The 17,498-nt window shown below is 43.3% G+C and overlaps 1 protein-coding gene across 1 annotated transcript in view; it reads left to right on the forward strand.

Annotated features, from left to right (window-relative positions):
- LOC138301857 (butyrophilin subfamily 2 member A1-like) overlaps positions 1–17,498 on the forward strand; it is a 69,331-nt gene that overhangs the window by 34,645 nt on the left and 17,188 nt on the right. The window contains exon 3 of the mRNA XM_069242350.1: positions 11,508–11,861. Within this exon, the coding sequence (XP_069098451.1) occupies positions 11,508–11,861 (354 nt within the window). The remainder of the gene's footprint in view (positions 1–11,507; positions 11,862–17,498) is intronic.

The raw sequence follows: 17,498 nt of genomic DNA on the forward strand, positions 1-17,498 counted from the left end.
CCTAGATATGCCTATGGTGCCAGTCAGGATGAACCTCCTGACTGAGGTGCTTTAGCCGGGGGTTTCCACATCAGAGCCAATGTTACCTTTCAATGAAGCACTCACTGATGTCCTACTGGGGACGTGGTCCAAACCCAGCACAGGACTCCTGTTAATAGGACCATCGGCCGCCACCATAGACCAGCTCCAAATGATCCTAGTTTCCTCATCCAACACCCCAACCCGGAAAGCTTGGTAGTCCAGGTCTCTACTTCCCATGGTGCCTTCCCTTCCACTCCCCCAGATATGGAATCCCAGAGGCTGCGCCAGCTTGGAAAGAAAATGTTTTCTTCCTCCAGCCTGGCATTGAGGTCCGTAAACACCTCATGCCTATTGGGCCATTTTTCCCATACTTGATGGGATACGGTGGCACACGTGCTGCCCCATGTCCCGGAGGGCATGCGGGACACTCTCACTCACACTGTAAAAGATGGGACAGATGCAGCCAAGTTTACGATACAGTGTGGTTTGGACATGACCGACTCGCTAGGTAGGTCGATTTCATTGACAGTTGCCCTTCCACACCATGCCTGGCTCCGTACGTCTGGCTTTTCAGGGGCTGTCCAGGCAAACCTTATGGACATGCCCTTCAATGGCTTATGCCTATTTGGAGAAAAGGCAGACTCAGCACTTGAGATGTTCAATGACCCTCACGCTACAGTCAGATCTTTGGGCCTCTTGGCACCTGCTCACCAGCATCCTGCCTTTCGAGGCTTCGGAAGGCATGTGGTACCACGCCACCCACAAGTCACCCACCGTCCTCCATCATTTCAGCATCTAGTGTGAGGACGTGGTCATGGTACCTTTAGACCCAGAGGGTCAAGCCAGAGGTCGGCCACCACCCAGCCCCCCTCTTCCACAGCACCCAAGTCCTCCTAGTATGATTCTGCAAGACCATGCTCATCTAGTTGGAGGGAGGATTCAATTTCATCTCCCTCACTGGTGGTCCATAGCATTGGACAAATTGGTCTTGCAGATCATACAGAAGGGCTAACCCCTCCCCTTCCAGTCTTTCCCTCCCTCTATGCCTCCATTAAAGAACGGCTGATGGAGGATCATTTAATCTTGCTCCGCGAGGAAGTTATGGCTCTCTTAGCCAAGGGAGCCATAGAAAGGGTCCCGATGTCAAAAGTAGGCAGTGGATGTTATTCCTGCTACTTTCTGATTCCAAAAAAGAACAAGGGTCTTCGCCCTATCTTGGATTTAAGGGACGTCAATCTCTTCCTCAAAAAGGAGAAATTCAAGATACTCACTCTTGCTCAGGTCTTGTCTGCCCTAGACCAAGAAGATTGGTTGGTAGAGTTGGATATGCAGGATGCTTATTTTCATATCCCCATCCTGCCTGCCCTTAGGCGCCACTTGCAGTTCAAGGTGGGCCACGAGCACTTTCAGTTTACCGTGCTTCCAATTCGGTATCACCAGTGCCCCTCGGGTGTTCATCAAAGTCATAGTGGTAGTAGCAGCTCATCTGCGCAGTTTAGGGGTTTCAGTCTTCCCCTACCTCAACAACTGGCTGTTGAAGGCTTCTACGCCCCAGGCTCTCATGAGCCACCTTTAGACGACGGCGAACCCCCTGTATTCGCTGGGGTTCACTATAAAGGTGCCGAAGTCACACCTGACTCTCTCTCAGAAGCTCCCTTTCATCTGAGCTGTTCTGGACACAGTGCAGTTTCAGGCTTATCCTCCCGAGCAGCAAGTCCAAGATATTCAGGTTATGATACCGATGTTTCGGCCTGTATCCTGGATTTCTGTGAGACAGACTCTGAGGCTGTTGGTACTCATGGCCTCCTGCATCCTGTTAGTCAAACATGCCAAATGGCAAATGAGGGCTTTGCAGTGGGACCTGAAGTTCTAGTGGGCGCAGCATCAGGGGAATCTTACCCACATGGTTTAAATCTCAGAGGGAACTGCAAAACACCTGCAGTGATGGTTAGTGAACTACGATTGGGTCAGAGGCAGACTCCTCTCCCTTTCCCAACCAGATATCACAGTAGTGACAGATGCATCACTTCTGGGATGGGGAGGCCATCTGGGAGAGGCAGAGATCAAGGGCCTCTGGTCTCTGGTGGAATCAGGACTCCATATCAACTTATCGGAGCTCCGGGTGATCCGACTGCCATTGAAAGCATTTCTTCCTATTGTGAAAGGGAAGACAGTGCAGGTGTACTGCAATAAGCAGGGCAATGTGGGGTCATGGACCCTTTGTTGAGGGGCCCTGCATCTCTGGACATGGCTGGAACAGCATAGCATAACCCTGGTGGTTCAACACCAGGCAGGTTCTCCGAACGCCAGGGCGGACGAACTCTGCAGTCAGTGTCTAGTGGATCATGAACGGTATCTCCACCTGGAGGTGGTGCAAGGACTCTTTCAGCAGTAGGGGGAGCCTTGGTTAGATCTGCTCACCTCCGCAGAGAACACACAAGGTCAGCAGCATTGCACGCTGGAGTTTCCAAGGCAGCAGTTACTCGGTGACAGTTTTCATCATGAGTGGAATTCAGGTGTCCTGTACGTCTTTCCACCCATACCACTTCTGTCCAGAGTTCTAAAGAAGATCAAGAATGACCGGGCCCAAGTAATCCTTGTAGCTCCGGATTGGGCAAGGAGAGTTTGGTATTCCGAGCTTCCAAAAATGATCATCAATCCTCCAATCAGGTTGCCCCTTCGGAAGGATCTTATGTTGCAGCAGCAGAGGAAGGTTCTCCACCCGAACCTGTCAACTCTGCACCTACATGCGTGGAGATTGAGCGGCAACAGTTGATGGCTTTTCACCTTTCTCCCAAAGTCTGTAAAGTATTTTGGAAGCCAGGTACCCCTCCAATTAAACAGTATACGCCTGCCATTGGAAACGCTTTGTATATTATTGTACAGAAAGGTCTATTGATCCTCTTTCTGATATCCTTCTCTTTACTCTATACCATGCCCAACAAGGGTCTGCCTTGGGTACTCTCAAGGGCTATCTTTCTGCCTTATCAGCATTTCTTTGGCTACCTGATCAGCTTTTCAAATCTCCCATTGTACATAGGTTCCTCAAAAGGCTTGTACATATGTTTCCTCCTACACCCTTTGTTATGCCCCAAAGGGATTTAAATCTGGTCCTCACATTTCTAATGTGTGCTCCTTTTGAGCCCTTACACAACTGTCCCTTCTGGATACTCAGCATCAAAACAGCCTTCTTAGTATAACATGTACCAGGAGGGTGAGTCAGATGCAAGCTCTTTCATCCAAGCCACCGTATCTCCCATGTTCCCAGACAATGTGGTTCTTAGAACACGTACCTCTTTCCTTCCTAAGGTGGTGACTCCATTCCTTCTTGGTCAGAATATCACAATGCCCACATTCTTTGCTATACCGCATCCCTCTAAGGAAGAGAAATGACTCCACCGGCTGCACCCAAAAAGAGCATTGTCATTCTACCTTGACCGCACAAAAGAGTTTCGGGTGGATGACCAACTGTTTGTGTAATGCGTTTTAGCAAAGAATGGTCGGGCAGTGCAGAAGTGAACCATTTCACACTTGGTTGTTCTCTTCATCAAGATCTGTTTTGCATTGGCCAAGAAGCAGCCTCGTGAGGGCTTGAGGGCTCATTCTACCAGGGGCAAAGCTGCTACCACTGTGCTAGCTCGGGGTGTTCCAGTCCTAGATATTTATCAGGCAGCAGCATGGGCATCCTTGCACACGTTTACAAAACATTACTGCATGGACAATCAGGTACTGAGAGATGGACAGTTTGCCTATTCGGTCCTACATGACTTTTTAGTGGAAGTAGAGGTATCCGCAGCCCTACGCCAGGAGGTTATGGCTTGGGTATCTATTCAAAGGTAAGGAATCTGCACCTAGAAGTCTCTATCAGATGAACAAGTTACTTACCTTTGGTAACGCATTATCTGGTGGAGGCTTTATCTAGCTACAGATTTCTTACACCCACCTGTGCCTCCCCACTCTGTGGATATATCTAGTAGGGTTAAGGTATATCCCTTTTAAGGCTATAGTTTTACACAGACGAACTGTTGGTTCTATCATGGTTCGTGGGTGAAAGAACTGCTGTACTGACGCCGGGGTGGTGCCTTTATAGGCAACCTTGATGTCACAGACGGCTCCAATGATGCTGACGATGCCATGCAGAGCCGAACGACGCATGCGGATCCGTACAAGGCCAACTGATGGCACGTGCAGGGTATTGCTCAGCAAAAAAATCCAGATTCGAAACTGATGCCAGGGAATTCAAAGGTAAGGAATCTGCAGCTAGATAGAGTCTTTATCAGTTAGTGCGTTACCGAAGGTAAGTAACATGTTCGTTGAGGCCTGGCAAAAGGTTTATTTTGCCATGTCAAAATAGCAGTTTAAACCTGCACCTACAAGCTGCAATGGCAGGGCTGAGATTTGTTTGAAAGGGATATGTAAGTGGGTGGCACAATCAGAGCTGCAGACCCACTAGTAGCATTTGTTTACAGGCTCCGAGTACAGGCAGTACCACTTTACTACGGAATTACAAGTACATTAAATGTGCCAATTGGGTACAAAACAATGTTACCATGTTTAGAGTTGCGAGTAAAAGAGTAAAACGAGCACCCTGAGGCTCTGACAGGTTTATCAGTAGCACAAAAACAAAGAAGCATACAAACTAAAAGAGTGCATCACTACAACATAATACCACATAACCAATATGCACAAAATTCTTGGCAAACATTATTACCATCAGAACCTGCTTTCATAATACAGTGCTAAAACGTGTGTGTACAAAATATACACCCTGATTGCACCAATCCCGGAGGAGCATGTGAGCTGTGGCCTTATTGGCTACGAAAGTTAAGGGCCCTGTTGCTGCAGCACAACTATTGGTGAACCTGGCTGCATTCTAGTTTGTTGGCATGAATTGATTAAATCAGCTGCCAGTAAGTATGACCCCTTCAGGTTCAGGTGTGTATGGTGCTGTGCAGCCTACCTTCACTATCTCAAGGATCTCTTCAGAGAAGAGTCAATGCCATGGCCCATCCCAGCATGAAGGGAGAAAGGAAAACACTAGTGCCTGTATCTTGCAGAAAGTGTGGAAGAGCATTGTGGAGAGGAGAGGAAGGAGGTGAAAAATGGCCAGTAAGTGGAGAACCAGGAATAACAGTGAATGGGAGAGAAGGGCACAGGGAAAACAGGTGAGGAAGTAGGAAAGTTATTTACTGTCTCACCTGGCTGTTGCCCTTGATAACGCGTCCCAATCTAGATAATTTATTCACTCTGGGACTCGTTTTAGTCCGATGAATCTTTTGACCCTGATTGAAGACACCTTAAGACGAGATAACTAATCAGCATGTCAATCAATAGGTCAATAACCTCATCAATATTCACAATAGTAAATCCATCAAATTAATCAATGGCATAAGAATTAAAACACCCCATGACCTTTCAGTCATGAATAACCACACAAAATTTAGTAAGATTTATGATATTTACTCCCTATTGGTTACACTCTATTAGCAAGTTTATTACTCTCAATACCAGAAAACACATCAACAATGTCACAATATGTCAACTCGAATAAGATTTCATCAAAGCAAAGATCATAAACATTAGAACAAATCACGACGTCAACATGGAATAATCTTAGCAGAGTATCATTAGCGTATTATTCAACAAAGCACAGATTCAGTCATTTGTCTACTTGCGTCCGTTTAGTGAACCACCTAACTAACCTCAAATTAGAAATAGCATGTTGGGCTTCATGCAAAACAATTTTAGCAACTTGAATTTAGAAAACATCTAACTATGGGCACTACCAAAAGAGCAGTTGGTACCAGAAAGGAAAGGGAAACAGACAATCACAACTTTATCATCATATAGTTACCCTCCGTAATGGGTCAGCATACAGAGTCAGTCTCCGTCCTCAGGACATCGGTGATTCGCCATCAGCCAGGACACGCAGCATAGTTCAGCAAGATTGGTAATAAGGGACACTTCCCTCATAAGGAGGAAAACTATAGACGGGCAAGACAAGGAAAGTGAGGATGGTTTGGAAAATCAGACAGCAAAGTCATTAAGACAGAGTGACAAAGTGGCTAGGTAATAGCAAAGATGGCACGTAATGGCAGTGGCAAAAAGGTGGCTCGGAATGGCTCATTTCTCCTTGTGTCATGACATTATATTAATCTTGTTGTACAGCCCCCTAATTTCCAAGTGGGTACATTTTGGTGCATCATTATCTCCAACCAATATTCGGCTCATCACCTCATTAGGATTGTCACTTTAGAACAGTTCTCACGTAGTTTATTGGTTCCTGTAATGGACGTCTCCAATGGGTAGAATGTCAGATACAACTTCTTGTTCTCGCGGTCCTCTCACAGTCCCAGTCAGTAGTTCCATTGTCTTTACCAGTCCAGGCGACCTTATATCTGTTGCAAGTTTACACTATTGCATTCAGCAAGAATGTCTCCTTGAGCAAGTCGAGTCACATGAGAAAGAATTTACTACAGTTACACACTTCTTCTAACTTCTGGAAAAGTACGGCTACATGACATTCAGCAAGTCAGCACATGGCACGTTAGAAAAACACATTAATATGAAACTGGGCAGCTAGGCCCCGACTCAGGCTAACTAAGGCCTAGTAATTAATTTAGCAACACCTTAACATATAACTCTAAATGCTAATACAGAATCATACATTAGTACATTAATAATTCATTATTAGTCTATTTCATTAATCATCGTATACATTGGTGGCCACTCCCGTGGGCACATTTCACACGCATGTGTTAAAAGCACAGCAATACATTTTCTATGCGGCATCATTACACATTAATTTGCAAACATTTCATGTTCATTTTGATTAAGGAAACTACACTCCAACACCCTTGAGCTGAAAAGGCAGGTCTTCAGTTCACAAATCCAACTGTGACATACCAGTGGCTTGGACTGAAACCCAGTAGTTCTCAAGCATCTCTACTTTGGGGATTTTTGTGCACAATAAAGAGGCTTCCAAGGTAAACTCATGGCTTTGTTGAAGGCCAACATGTATCGAGATGATTAGACAGGAATCAGCCACCACTCTGCACAATAACTAAAATAAGCAATTAAATGGGGACAAAATTGTTCAGGAAATCGCGTGGCTAATGCTCTGAAGATCAAATGAAATCTTATGTTAAAAGCATCATAAATATTAGAGGGAATTAGGCAAATATATTGATAGAGCCAATTGTTTTGCTGAATATTATAAATGTCTATGCACGCCTAATATAGAAACTGTAAAAGAAGTTCAGAATGATTAGTTTATAGAGGTAGTAAATACAAACCGTGCCTCAAATGATTTTAATTTTATGGAAAAATATCTTGCAGTTGGGAAAATGTATGCTGTGCTTAATAAACTACCAAAAGATAACGGTCCCGGCTTGATGGTTTCACTGTCAATTTGTTACAACATTTAAAAAAAATCTTTAGTTTCCATCCTATTTGCTCTTTATAACTATTTAGATTAATAAGGAAAGCTGAAAGTACTTTCACAAAATCTATATTCCGTTTCATGCTAAAGAAAGATCGTGATTATACCTTATATAAAATGTACAGGCACATTTCTTTGATTGTTATAGACTTTAAATTACTTGCTAAAATTATAGATTTGAGAATTTTTTGTTTTCTACTCTCAAATGAATTAATTCAGAGAAATGTGAAGTTCTGAAAGGTTGTGTGAATTCAGATAATTGGAGAACATTTCTAATGTTATTCATGGTGTTTCAAAGATGACAGAATCCATCGTGGCTCTAATACTCAAACCTGAGAAAGCATTATATTGTGTTAGATTGGAGTATGTAACTCGTTGTTTTAAATGGTATGCGTTTGGTCGCACTATTGTAAAATATATTCCCTTTAATTTAATCTCTCAGAACTGTTTTTGTTTATGATGTCCAGTTCTCAAGTGTTTTACTGATTAGCGGAACTAGCCAAGGTTGTTCGTTGTCTCCTATAGCTCTTTGACCTCTCATTAGAGGCCTTTCTGGAACATGTACAAAAGTCCAAATTCATTTCCAGGTACCCTTCAAGAAACAGGAAGTTAAATGTATGGCTCATACAGATGCTTTGTATTGCCAAACCAGATACTACCGTGCCAACATTTTTTTAACAATTGAGCAAGTTCTCGGAAGTGTCTGGTTACAAATTAAATGTTACAAAATCAGAGGTCTTATTTCAGGAACAAATATTGTTCCAGACAACCTTTTAAGGATTTTGCTCTTGTTTGGAATAATTCAAAACAAAATGTTTAGGTACTTGGAAGTCACAATCTATATAGAGTAGACTAAAGTACAATCTTTATGAAATTTAAACCAGTCGTGCAGGTCTTACATATGACGGTTGTCCTCTAATACTATCATGGTGGAGTTGTTTAAATAACATAATTTCTTTCAATAATAAATTGTATATTTTCCATTTTACCATTCGAAATTAATAGACCATTTGTCTCCAAAATAGATAGGGCCAGATTTAAGAAAAGTTGGAGCTACAATAAATGCAGCGCCACTTTTCATGCGGCTCCTTGCACCACCCCCCCCACCACCACCATGTGTGCGCCGTATTTTAAATACGGCGCACGATGACGCAGGGTAGGGGGCAATAGCATCAGAATTTCTGACACTATTGATGTACTGTTCAGGGTTAGTGCCAAAATGTTGGCGCTAACCCTGAACAGTACATAGGGGCCCATTGAAAACAATGGTGTGCCCCCTTTAAACGCCTACTCTGAGCAGGTGTTAAAAATGGCCAAAAAGGTGACGCAAAGAAATATTTTAGATTTCTTTGTACCACTTTTTGGACCCTGTAATGGGGGACCGCCCCCCTTACATACATTATGCCTGGCGCAGGCATAATGTGGCGGAAGGGGTTACAAAGTGGCACAATTCATGCATTGCGCCACTTTGTAAATCTGGTGCACCGATTTTAGCCTCGTTGGGCCACATTAGTGTTAAAAGAAATGACGCTAATGTGACACAAGGAGGTGCTAGGGGCCCTTAAATATGCCCCATAGTGTTCTTTCCAGGCTTTCTTTAAACAAAAAAGGCACGGCTTTATCTGGAAAAACTTAAAAAACAAAAATTCCTAGCATGGTTAATATTCTTAATTTCCTTGCTTGGACGGACGCAAGACATATGCCAACATATTGAGCAAGCTAACTTTTCTCCATTTTCATAGTGAATTCTGTTTTATAACACAAAAACCCTCATTATAGATTACGTTTCACAGCTATTAACGCAAGTGAAGGTCGGAAATCAACTTAATCCAGTGTCATAATATATGTCTGCCAATCAAACATTTTTGTTAGATTATATAGTTAAATGTATATTGATTGTGTATGATTAAGTGTTTAGCTTGAATGTACATTTTATCATGTAAATAACATGCATTTGGTTTAACTTCTCATTCCTATGTTAGTATACCACCCTTTTGCTTCCCTCATATTTACTTTGGACAGACTTAGCTTTCTCTTTCTCTATATATTCTGTTTTCTTTCATTTTCTCTTATGATAAATTTCAGAATGTTTCTTTTTCATGGGTACCTTATTAATTCAGTTTTAGTAAAGTAAAGTGTTACTTTTAATGTTTATCCTAATTTAACATTCCTGAAAAAGGTTCTCACAAATATTTATACACTGAATTGAATTAATGGATTTACACTTAACAGGTGCATTTTAGAACTATGCATCTTTTCTTTATAGCAATAACGTTAGTTAACCAAAATGTACAATTCCACAAGGTTGGTTTAATTGCATTTTATTCTTTAGTATAGTGTGGGTCAAAAGCAAGTTGCTGTGGGAGAGTGGGGCTAGAAATGGAGAAACAGGGTACAGACAAGAGAAGGATGGTCAAAAGGGAGCAGGCGGCAGAGAGGAGTGGAGATAAAATGAGGAAAGAAGAAAGGAGAGAGGAGGAGGGAGCTTAGGCAAAAGCAAAAGAGGGAGATAGCTAAGAGGGAATGGAAATTGTAGAGAAATGTGGGATGTAGTAAACAAGAGGAGGAAGAGCATGGGAAAAGGACTGAGTAAAGTAGACAAGAGTAGTATCAAGGAGAGGAGGAAGGAAGTGAAACAAGCATTTGCAATGCAACGAGTCTCGCATTTGCTGCGGTAGAGCTATTAGCGTTGTAAACTCCTAACCGGACTTTTCTTGCCACATAAACTGATAATGAAAAGTAAAACAGTTTCACATATGCGAGCCGATGGCCGGCATTACAGTGAAGAAGACACAGAAAAGGAAACAAAGTTCGCTCGCAGTGAAACTTATCGGCAAAAGTGCAATTATCCATGTAACTGAGTCGATATCATGCTAAGCGTTTCACTTCTGCCCAGGGAGATTACACTGAGCAGGAAATGAAAAGATAAAGCAGTCCAGAAACCAGCTGTAAACACAGAGTCTCGTATGTTTTCAGTAGTTTACCAGTGTGCTTGTGGATGGCTAAACACCGGAAAAGGCATGACGTATGCATGCCTATCACAAATGGAATCAATCAATTTTTAAAAGGCAAACCCACAAACCAATGAAAGTTACGGACATGACATGGGTCTGGTTACAAGCCTACATAGAGATTACAACATGGTCCAGAGCGCTTGCGCGTGCTCGACCCTGAAGAGTGAATATGAGTGAGGCTGGTAATTGTGGATACATTTACAACACCTCCAACCACTTTTCTGGTACTCAAGCATTAAAAGCTGTTGTGTGTGTTTGGCCAGTGGTGCATGAACTAAAATGGGAGCTGGAGGACATGATGTAATTCTTAGATAATTAATGGCACAATGCTTAATAATACTTCAAATCATGGGTTGATAGTCTGACCATAGGTCTTTAAACCATTCTCGGAGGAGAACTTTGCTTTTGCCATTGCTTCACCATGCAAAGTCTAGCCAAGCGCTGTTCCATAATATATAATGTATACCAGTAAGTGCACTGCAAGGCAGATCCAGCAATTGTTTGAAACTATTTTCACTAATGATGGTTCACATGTCTCTGAAAAAGTAGAGACTCATTTGTGTTTAGGTGCTCTACTTACCTTGATGTGCAGTTTTAATCTATGGAGTATAAAATCAATATTCTGTTTCACATATACCAGAAAAATACTTTCCACGATGGACGTTTTTCTGTGGCTTTAATTGGAATTTAAACTAAAAATCCTCAAATATTAATTTTGTAACTTTGCATTTAGCATTCATTATTATCAATTCTACTTGTTGCATATTTTGTCAGAAAACCCACTGTGCTAAACGTACAAGTTTGATTTACAATGTCGCCATTACAAGACAAACTCTAACAATCAAGGAAAATATATTTCAGAATCCATATTTTTAAAGCATTTTATATAATTGGCAAAGACATATACTTAGGTTAGGGAATTTTACAACGAAGAATCATGCCTTTAAGATTGTAATGTTACGTTAAAAATGAGTAAGCCTTATGCATCCAACTTATCTAGTTCCCCGTTTTAACATTTGTGCGTTGAACAGATGTTTTTACAGTCGAAGGTCCCAATGAACATATTGAAGCTGCTGTTGGTGATGATGTGGACCTCTTCTGCCGTCTAACCAATGAAGTGAGTGCTGAGATGATGGAGGTGCGATGGGTCCATCCAGAGCGTTGTTCACCTTCTGTAGTTCACGTATATCCCAATGGGAGAGATCACACCCTGAAACAGGACCCCTATTTCCGTGGGAGGACAGAGATCCTTACAGGAGATATTGGAAAAGGAATTGTTGGTTTGAGACTGAAGAACATCAGTGCTTCTGATAAAGGGACCTACTTATGCCAATTCCAGTCAAAGGATGCATTTGTTGAGGCTGCTCGGCATCTAAAAGTATTAGGTAAGCTGTCAGTTCAGCATCTTTGTTTGCTTCTTCAGCTTTCTTTCTAATTTACTTATACAAAGCAAGCTGCCTAGCAATGGGTGACTTGTGGGATGAGAATAAGGGGGTTATTACAACTTTGGAGGAGGGGTTAATCCGTCCCAAAAGTGACGGTAAAGTGACGGATATACCACCAGCCGTATTACGAGTCCATTATATCCTATGGAACTCTTAGTACGGCTGGTGGTATATCCGTCACTTTACCGTCACTTTTGGGACGGATTAACACCTCCTCCAAAGTTGTAATAACCCCCTAAGTCTTTAAATATGACAAATGCTTTTTGCACCTCTCCTTTTCAAGAGGACATACATTTGTGACCCTTAAACCGAATGTTCTGTTGATCCCTTTGATGTATAATGTGCTGAAAGCTGGAGGCTGCTCTCTGCTCAGCTGTTTCCTTATTGTCCTTGTTTTCCTTGTTTTCTTTGTTTGGTATGTGCTCTGGTGATATCTTGTTTTAGCAGAGCTTGTTTATTCACAACTCGAAACCAGTATAGTTTCTTTATTTTTTGTTTATCAGAATAGACCTATTAATACAGGTTGAAGGCCTGAATGCCCACCCTAAGTAGGACTGAAGTACTTAGACCCATAGACCAATGTCAGTCAGGCCATCACTTAAGGTTTACATTGGCATCTGGGGCACTCCCAGCAGAAACATGCCATCAGTTCGTTGACCAGGGCACCCTGTCCGCCAAACTCTAAACAGCCTTACGAGTGCATTATTTGACAACAACCTGGTCATTGTCGAATGCTCTAAATGCCCAGGCTTTATGCTGGATAAATAACTGAACACACAACAAGTGATAAATCATTTTGACAAGGGAACAAAATTCCAAATAAGACTTCTCTGAAGTATCAAACAGTTCTTTCCCAGGCAATGATTTAATCCAAGTTGACCCTAGTTATGTCGATGCTAGATCGCAGCTGTTAGAAATGGGGTTTCTGGTTGGCTAGGGTATGCACCTAAGCCAGTCACAACCCACCCACTCTAGTCAGGGCAAGGGAGTTACACGTCTAAGATAACCCCTGCTCACCCCCTTGGTATCTTGGCATGAGCAGTGAGGCCTATCCCAGAGGCAATGTGTAAAGCGCTTGCACAACACACACAACACACCTGACGCACTATCCCCACCACAAAGGAAACACAACACCAAGTTATATGAAAATATACTGTATTTTACACAACGCAATTATTAGACCAAACACGACATGTCAGTAATATCCTGCTACCTTGGCAGTTGTCTGAACGTTACACATTAGTTACTCTGCAGAACCAGCAGTAGTCACCTATAACACACAGGTTACTTATTATTCTACAACATAAGCAGTAGTCAGGAATCAAACTACAAAATGAATGCACTTGATACTAAAAGTCTCAAAAATGCCTATACCAAGAGCATCATAAAACATATGGCAAATGAAAAGCACATATTAGTATGCCATGCACATAAAAGGGACACTAGCCCATATACGTAGCACATCATCAGAAGTCCAGGAAAACTTATCAGCCTACAATGTCCTAGCAGGAACATTTAAAGAGTATATGGTTATGTAAAGTACCTGTAGTCCTGATGAAAACAGCACTCCATGTGCCCAGAAGATCCAGAAAAGGGGGGCCCCCGGTGCTCCTATGCTCGAAAACGGGGGCCAAGTATTGATCCAGGGAGAGGGGGGTGGCACGCACCCCCTCCGTTTTTTATAACAGGCCCCTCCTGGGGCCCGCGATCTCTGGGCCCCCACCCCGGGCCTCAACTGGCCCTCTAACCGGAGAGGACCCAAAAGCCAACAAACAACAAGGGCCATAGTGGGGGACACCTGCCTCTCACGGGGCTCACAACAAAGCGGGAGGACTGTGCCGGGCAGGGAGACTCTGGTGAGGCTTCCACCCCGCCTGTGTCCTCCTTGCACTCTCTGGGGCTCCGGTGGGGCAGGTGGAGCCTCAGATGAGGCTCCCTTCCCACGCCCGTCATCAGGATTCCAGCGAGGGACTCTGGTGGGGTGAGGAGCCTCTGATGAGGCTTCCTTCCCCGCCTGTTTCCCTCTGCACACAACAGGCTCTAGAAGTGAGCAAGCGGCTAAGGGGGTGCCTGCTTGTGCCCCGGCTTCATCCCGGGGGCACAATTGGAGCGCACTCGCTCCTTCTCGTGAAACAAGGTGCCTAAGGGGTCCCAGGGGCAGCGCGTCCCTCACACTTTGAAGAAACAACCCACATGGGCTGCGGTGGTGGTCAAAAATACGCGCTTTACCAAGCGCAACGCCCGGGTCGAGGCGGTAAATCCTGGTGGCAGAAAAGCGCTTTCAATCGCTGGGGACAGTTCCTTGGCCACCAGAGCACACTTTCAGAGCGCTTTATAAATCAGTAGATGAGTGCTCCTCCAGGTGCTAGATTCATGTTGCAAGGGGCCCAGGCCACGGCACCCAGCCCCTGGGGGACAACAATAAAAGAGAAAGGAGCACAGGCAGCAGGGCCCAGCAGCAGGCCAGCATGGGGTGGATGCAGGCAAGTGGCACTTCCTCACAGTGACCAGGCATGTCACAGGTCAGCACAGCATCAGCAGTCCATGGTGGTTCCTGGTGCATCCCTCCAGCATTCTGTGTCCAGTTACAGGTAAGTTCCAAAGTGTCTCCAAACTGTAGAGAAAACTCCCCTGTACGTATACTCAGTTTTACAGTGTGTTAACAAAGAAGGGGAGGGGAGGTTTCAAACAGTTACAACTGGTTCTGGGAGTGCCCTCTCTCTCCTCAAGCACAGGCTCCAAACAACAGTTGGGGGTAAACAACCTTATTGTGTGAGGCCAGGGCACAGCCTTTACCTCTCCCTTCTCTCAGCCCAGGAAGACTATTCAGTATGCAGATGCACCTCTGTGACACCTCCACCCTCCCTGTGTACAGGCTGTCTGAAAAGTATGCACAGAACCTAACTGTCACTGTGCCCAGACGTGGATTGGAGTCAAGCTGGAAAACACAAGAGTCATAAGCACAGATAAATGTTCACTTTCTAGAAGTGACATTTCTGGAATAGTAATAAAAAATCCACTTACACCAGTGAGCAGCATTTCTCATCAACATTACAACCATACAAAACATGCCTATGCTACCACTCATAAATCAGACAATACCCCCTACGCATAAGGCAGGACATTTCCAATGCAATCCTATGAGAAGGCAGCCCTCACAGCAGGGAGAAACCAAATAGGCTGTTTGTCACTACCAGGACAGGCCACGCTCCTGGCACATGTCCTGCCTTCCACATACATAGCACCCTGCCCATAGGGCTAGCTAGGGCCTACCTTAGGAGTGACTTACATGTAGTAAAAGGGAAGTTCTGGGCCTGGAAAGTAAATTTGGATGCCAGGTCCCTGTGGCAGAAAACTGCGCACACAGGCCCTGCGTTAGCAGGCCTGAGACAGGTTTGAAAGGCTACTTCAGTGGGTGGCGGAAGCAGCGTTGCAGGTCCACGATTAACATTTATTTTACAGGCCCTGGGTATAGGGATACCACTGTACAAGGGACTTACAGGTAAATTAAATATGCCAATTAGGTATAAGCCAATCATACCAACTTTAGAAGGGAGAGCACCTGCACTTTGGCACTGATCAGCAGTGATAAAGTGCTCAGAGTCCTAGAACCAACAGCGAGAGGACAGAAAAAATAGGAGGAAGGAGACAAAAAGTCAGGGAATGAACCTGCCACAAGGGCCAGTTCCAACAACAGCAATTCCCTTTTTGAGGAGATTCCAAAAACTCAACGCGCACTTATCAAAGCAACGTTTCATGCAACTGTGAGACTGCTCACGACCCAAAACATTTAACCAATAATAATTATTCTGAAATGAATTCCTGTTGAGGGTAGACATATGAAATTATCAGGTAACACCCTTGGGCACTATGTAAGGGCGCCCTGAAACTGGAGCTCTCAGAAGGTGTCAAATTCCAAGTTAAGTGCACCATTGAACACCTCTTTCATCCCTGAATCCCTACCCATGTAACAACACACATTAAGTAGAGAAGAGTACCCTCGAGTACCTCTACTTGGAAATGCTCATACTTTGGGCTTGATAACATTTTGTCTACATAAGGTATCCCTGCCAAATTTGCGCCCTTTTTTTCAAACATCCTGGTGATTCTAAAGGTACCCAGGATTTATGGATTCCCTTGAAAGGGACCAAGAATATAGGAAAAAAATTGCAAAATTTTAAGTATTTTTGGAAAAATAGGTAAAAAGTGTTCTAGAAAAAAGTGCCTTTTTCTAAAAAATGACATCAACAAACAGTTTGCTGTGCTAAAGCCCCCATCTGCTCTGCTTTCAGGACCATGCAGAGCTGAATCACAAAACCTCATTGTTTACCTCAGTTTTGACATTTTTCAAAGACGTTACCCATTTTCCCTGTTTTTTTTGTGCTTTCAACTTACTTTCAGTTTGTTCTGGAAACGAGGGTAAAAACCATAGATGAGCAAGGAAAGGTATAGATTTCTGAAAGGTAGCTACACTTCTGAATTTAACAAGTGGTCATGTGCAGATCCCTCAAGGTATTCCTAAAGAAACTAACTGTTGAAATAAAGAAATATTGAAATTTAGTAGGAAAAAATGGCAATTTGTGACAACATTTTCATTCATACCTTTTTGTCATGATGGCTAATTTACAAATGCAATAAACCATTACGTCTGCTAGTTTCTTCTGTTTGCGGGGTCATATATGGTTTGAAGGTTCTCCAAGAGCCCGACGTACACAGAGCCAACAACCGAGGTGCACCATTCAATGGTTTTTCTTTCTCTACGGAGTGTAGACCAATTCATATGGTGAAATGTATAGAGTAAAATGGGTATCAAGGAAACCTATGTATTTGGGAAAGGGGATCACAATATGGAGTTTAGAAGCAGAGGTTATTTGTACATTTTGGAATTTGTGGGTACCCATACTAGCGTGTGATTCAGTATTTTTCAAAATGTCTTCTTTTGTTTATACTGACTTACATTTGGAAGGCACAAATGCAGTAAAATCCAATTAAATTAATAATAACAAATGTTCTACTATTCTATGTTCCCACGTGTCTTCTGATAAAAATGCTACCTCACTTATGTGGATAGGCCTAGTGTCTGCAACAAGAAATGGGCCAAAACACAACATGGATGCATCACATTTTTCTACTGAAAACTGACCATTTTTTTTACTAATGTGGGTGGCTGTGAATTTTGGGTCCCAGCTCAGGCGCACCTAGGTAAACCCAGCAAGCCTGAACATGTTTGAAAAATAGACACCTATGGCAATCCGCCGTGGGGTGACATGGGAGGCTCTTACCAGGTTCTTGTACACAGAATCCCTTGAAAACTTTGACTAAAAAAAACATTTTCCTCAAATTTGTCTGATCAAAAGCTCTGAAATACATAGGTAGCCACACATTTCCTTCCACCTAGCCTTACCCCAAGTTTCCAAATAAAAATAGTACCTCAGTTGTGTGGGTAGGCATAGTGCCCACAACAGGAAACAGGCCAAAACACAACATGGACACATCACATTTTCCACTAAAAAATGACCCTATTTTTGCATTGTGGGTAGCTGTGGATTTTGGGTCCTAGATCAGCTGGTACTTTGG

This window comes from Pleurodeles waltl, chromosome 6 (genome assembly GCF_031143425.1).
Source record: "Pleurodeles waltl isolate 20211129_DDA chromosome 6, aPleWal1.hap1.20221129, whole genome shotgun sequence".
Classification (NCBI taxonomy): Eukaryota; Metazoa; Chordata; class Amphibia; order Caudata; family Salamandridae; genus Pleurodeles; species Pleurodeles waltl.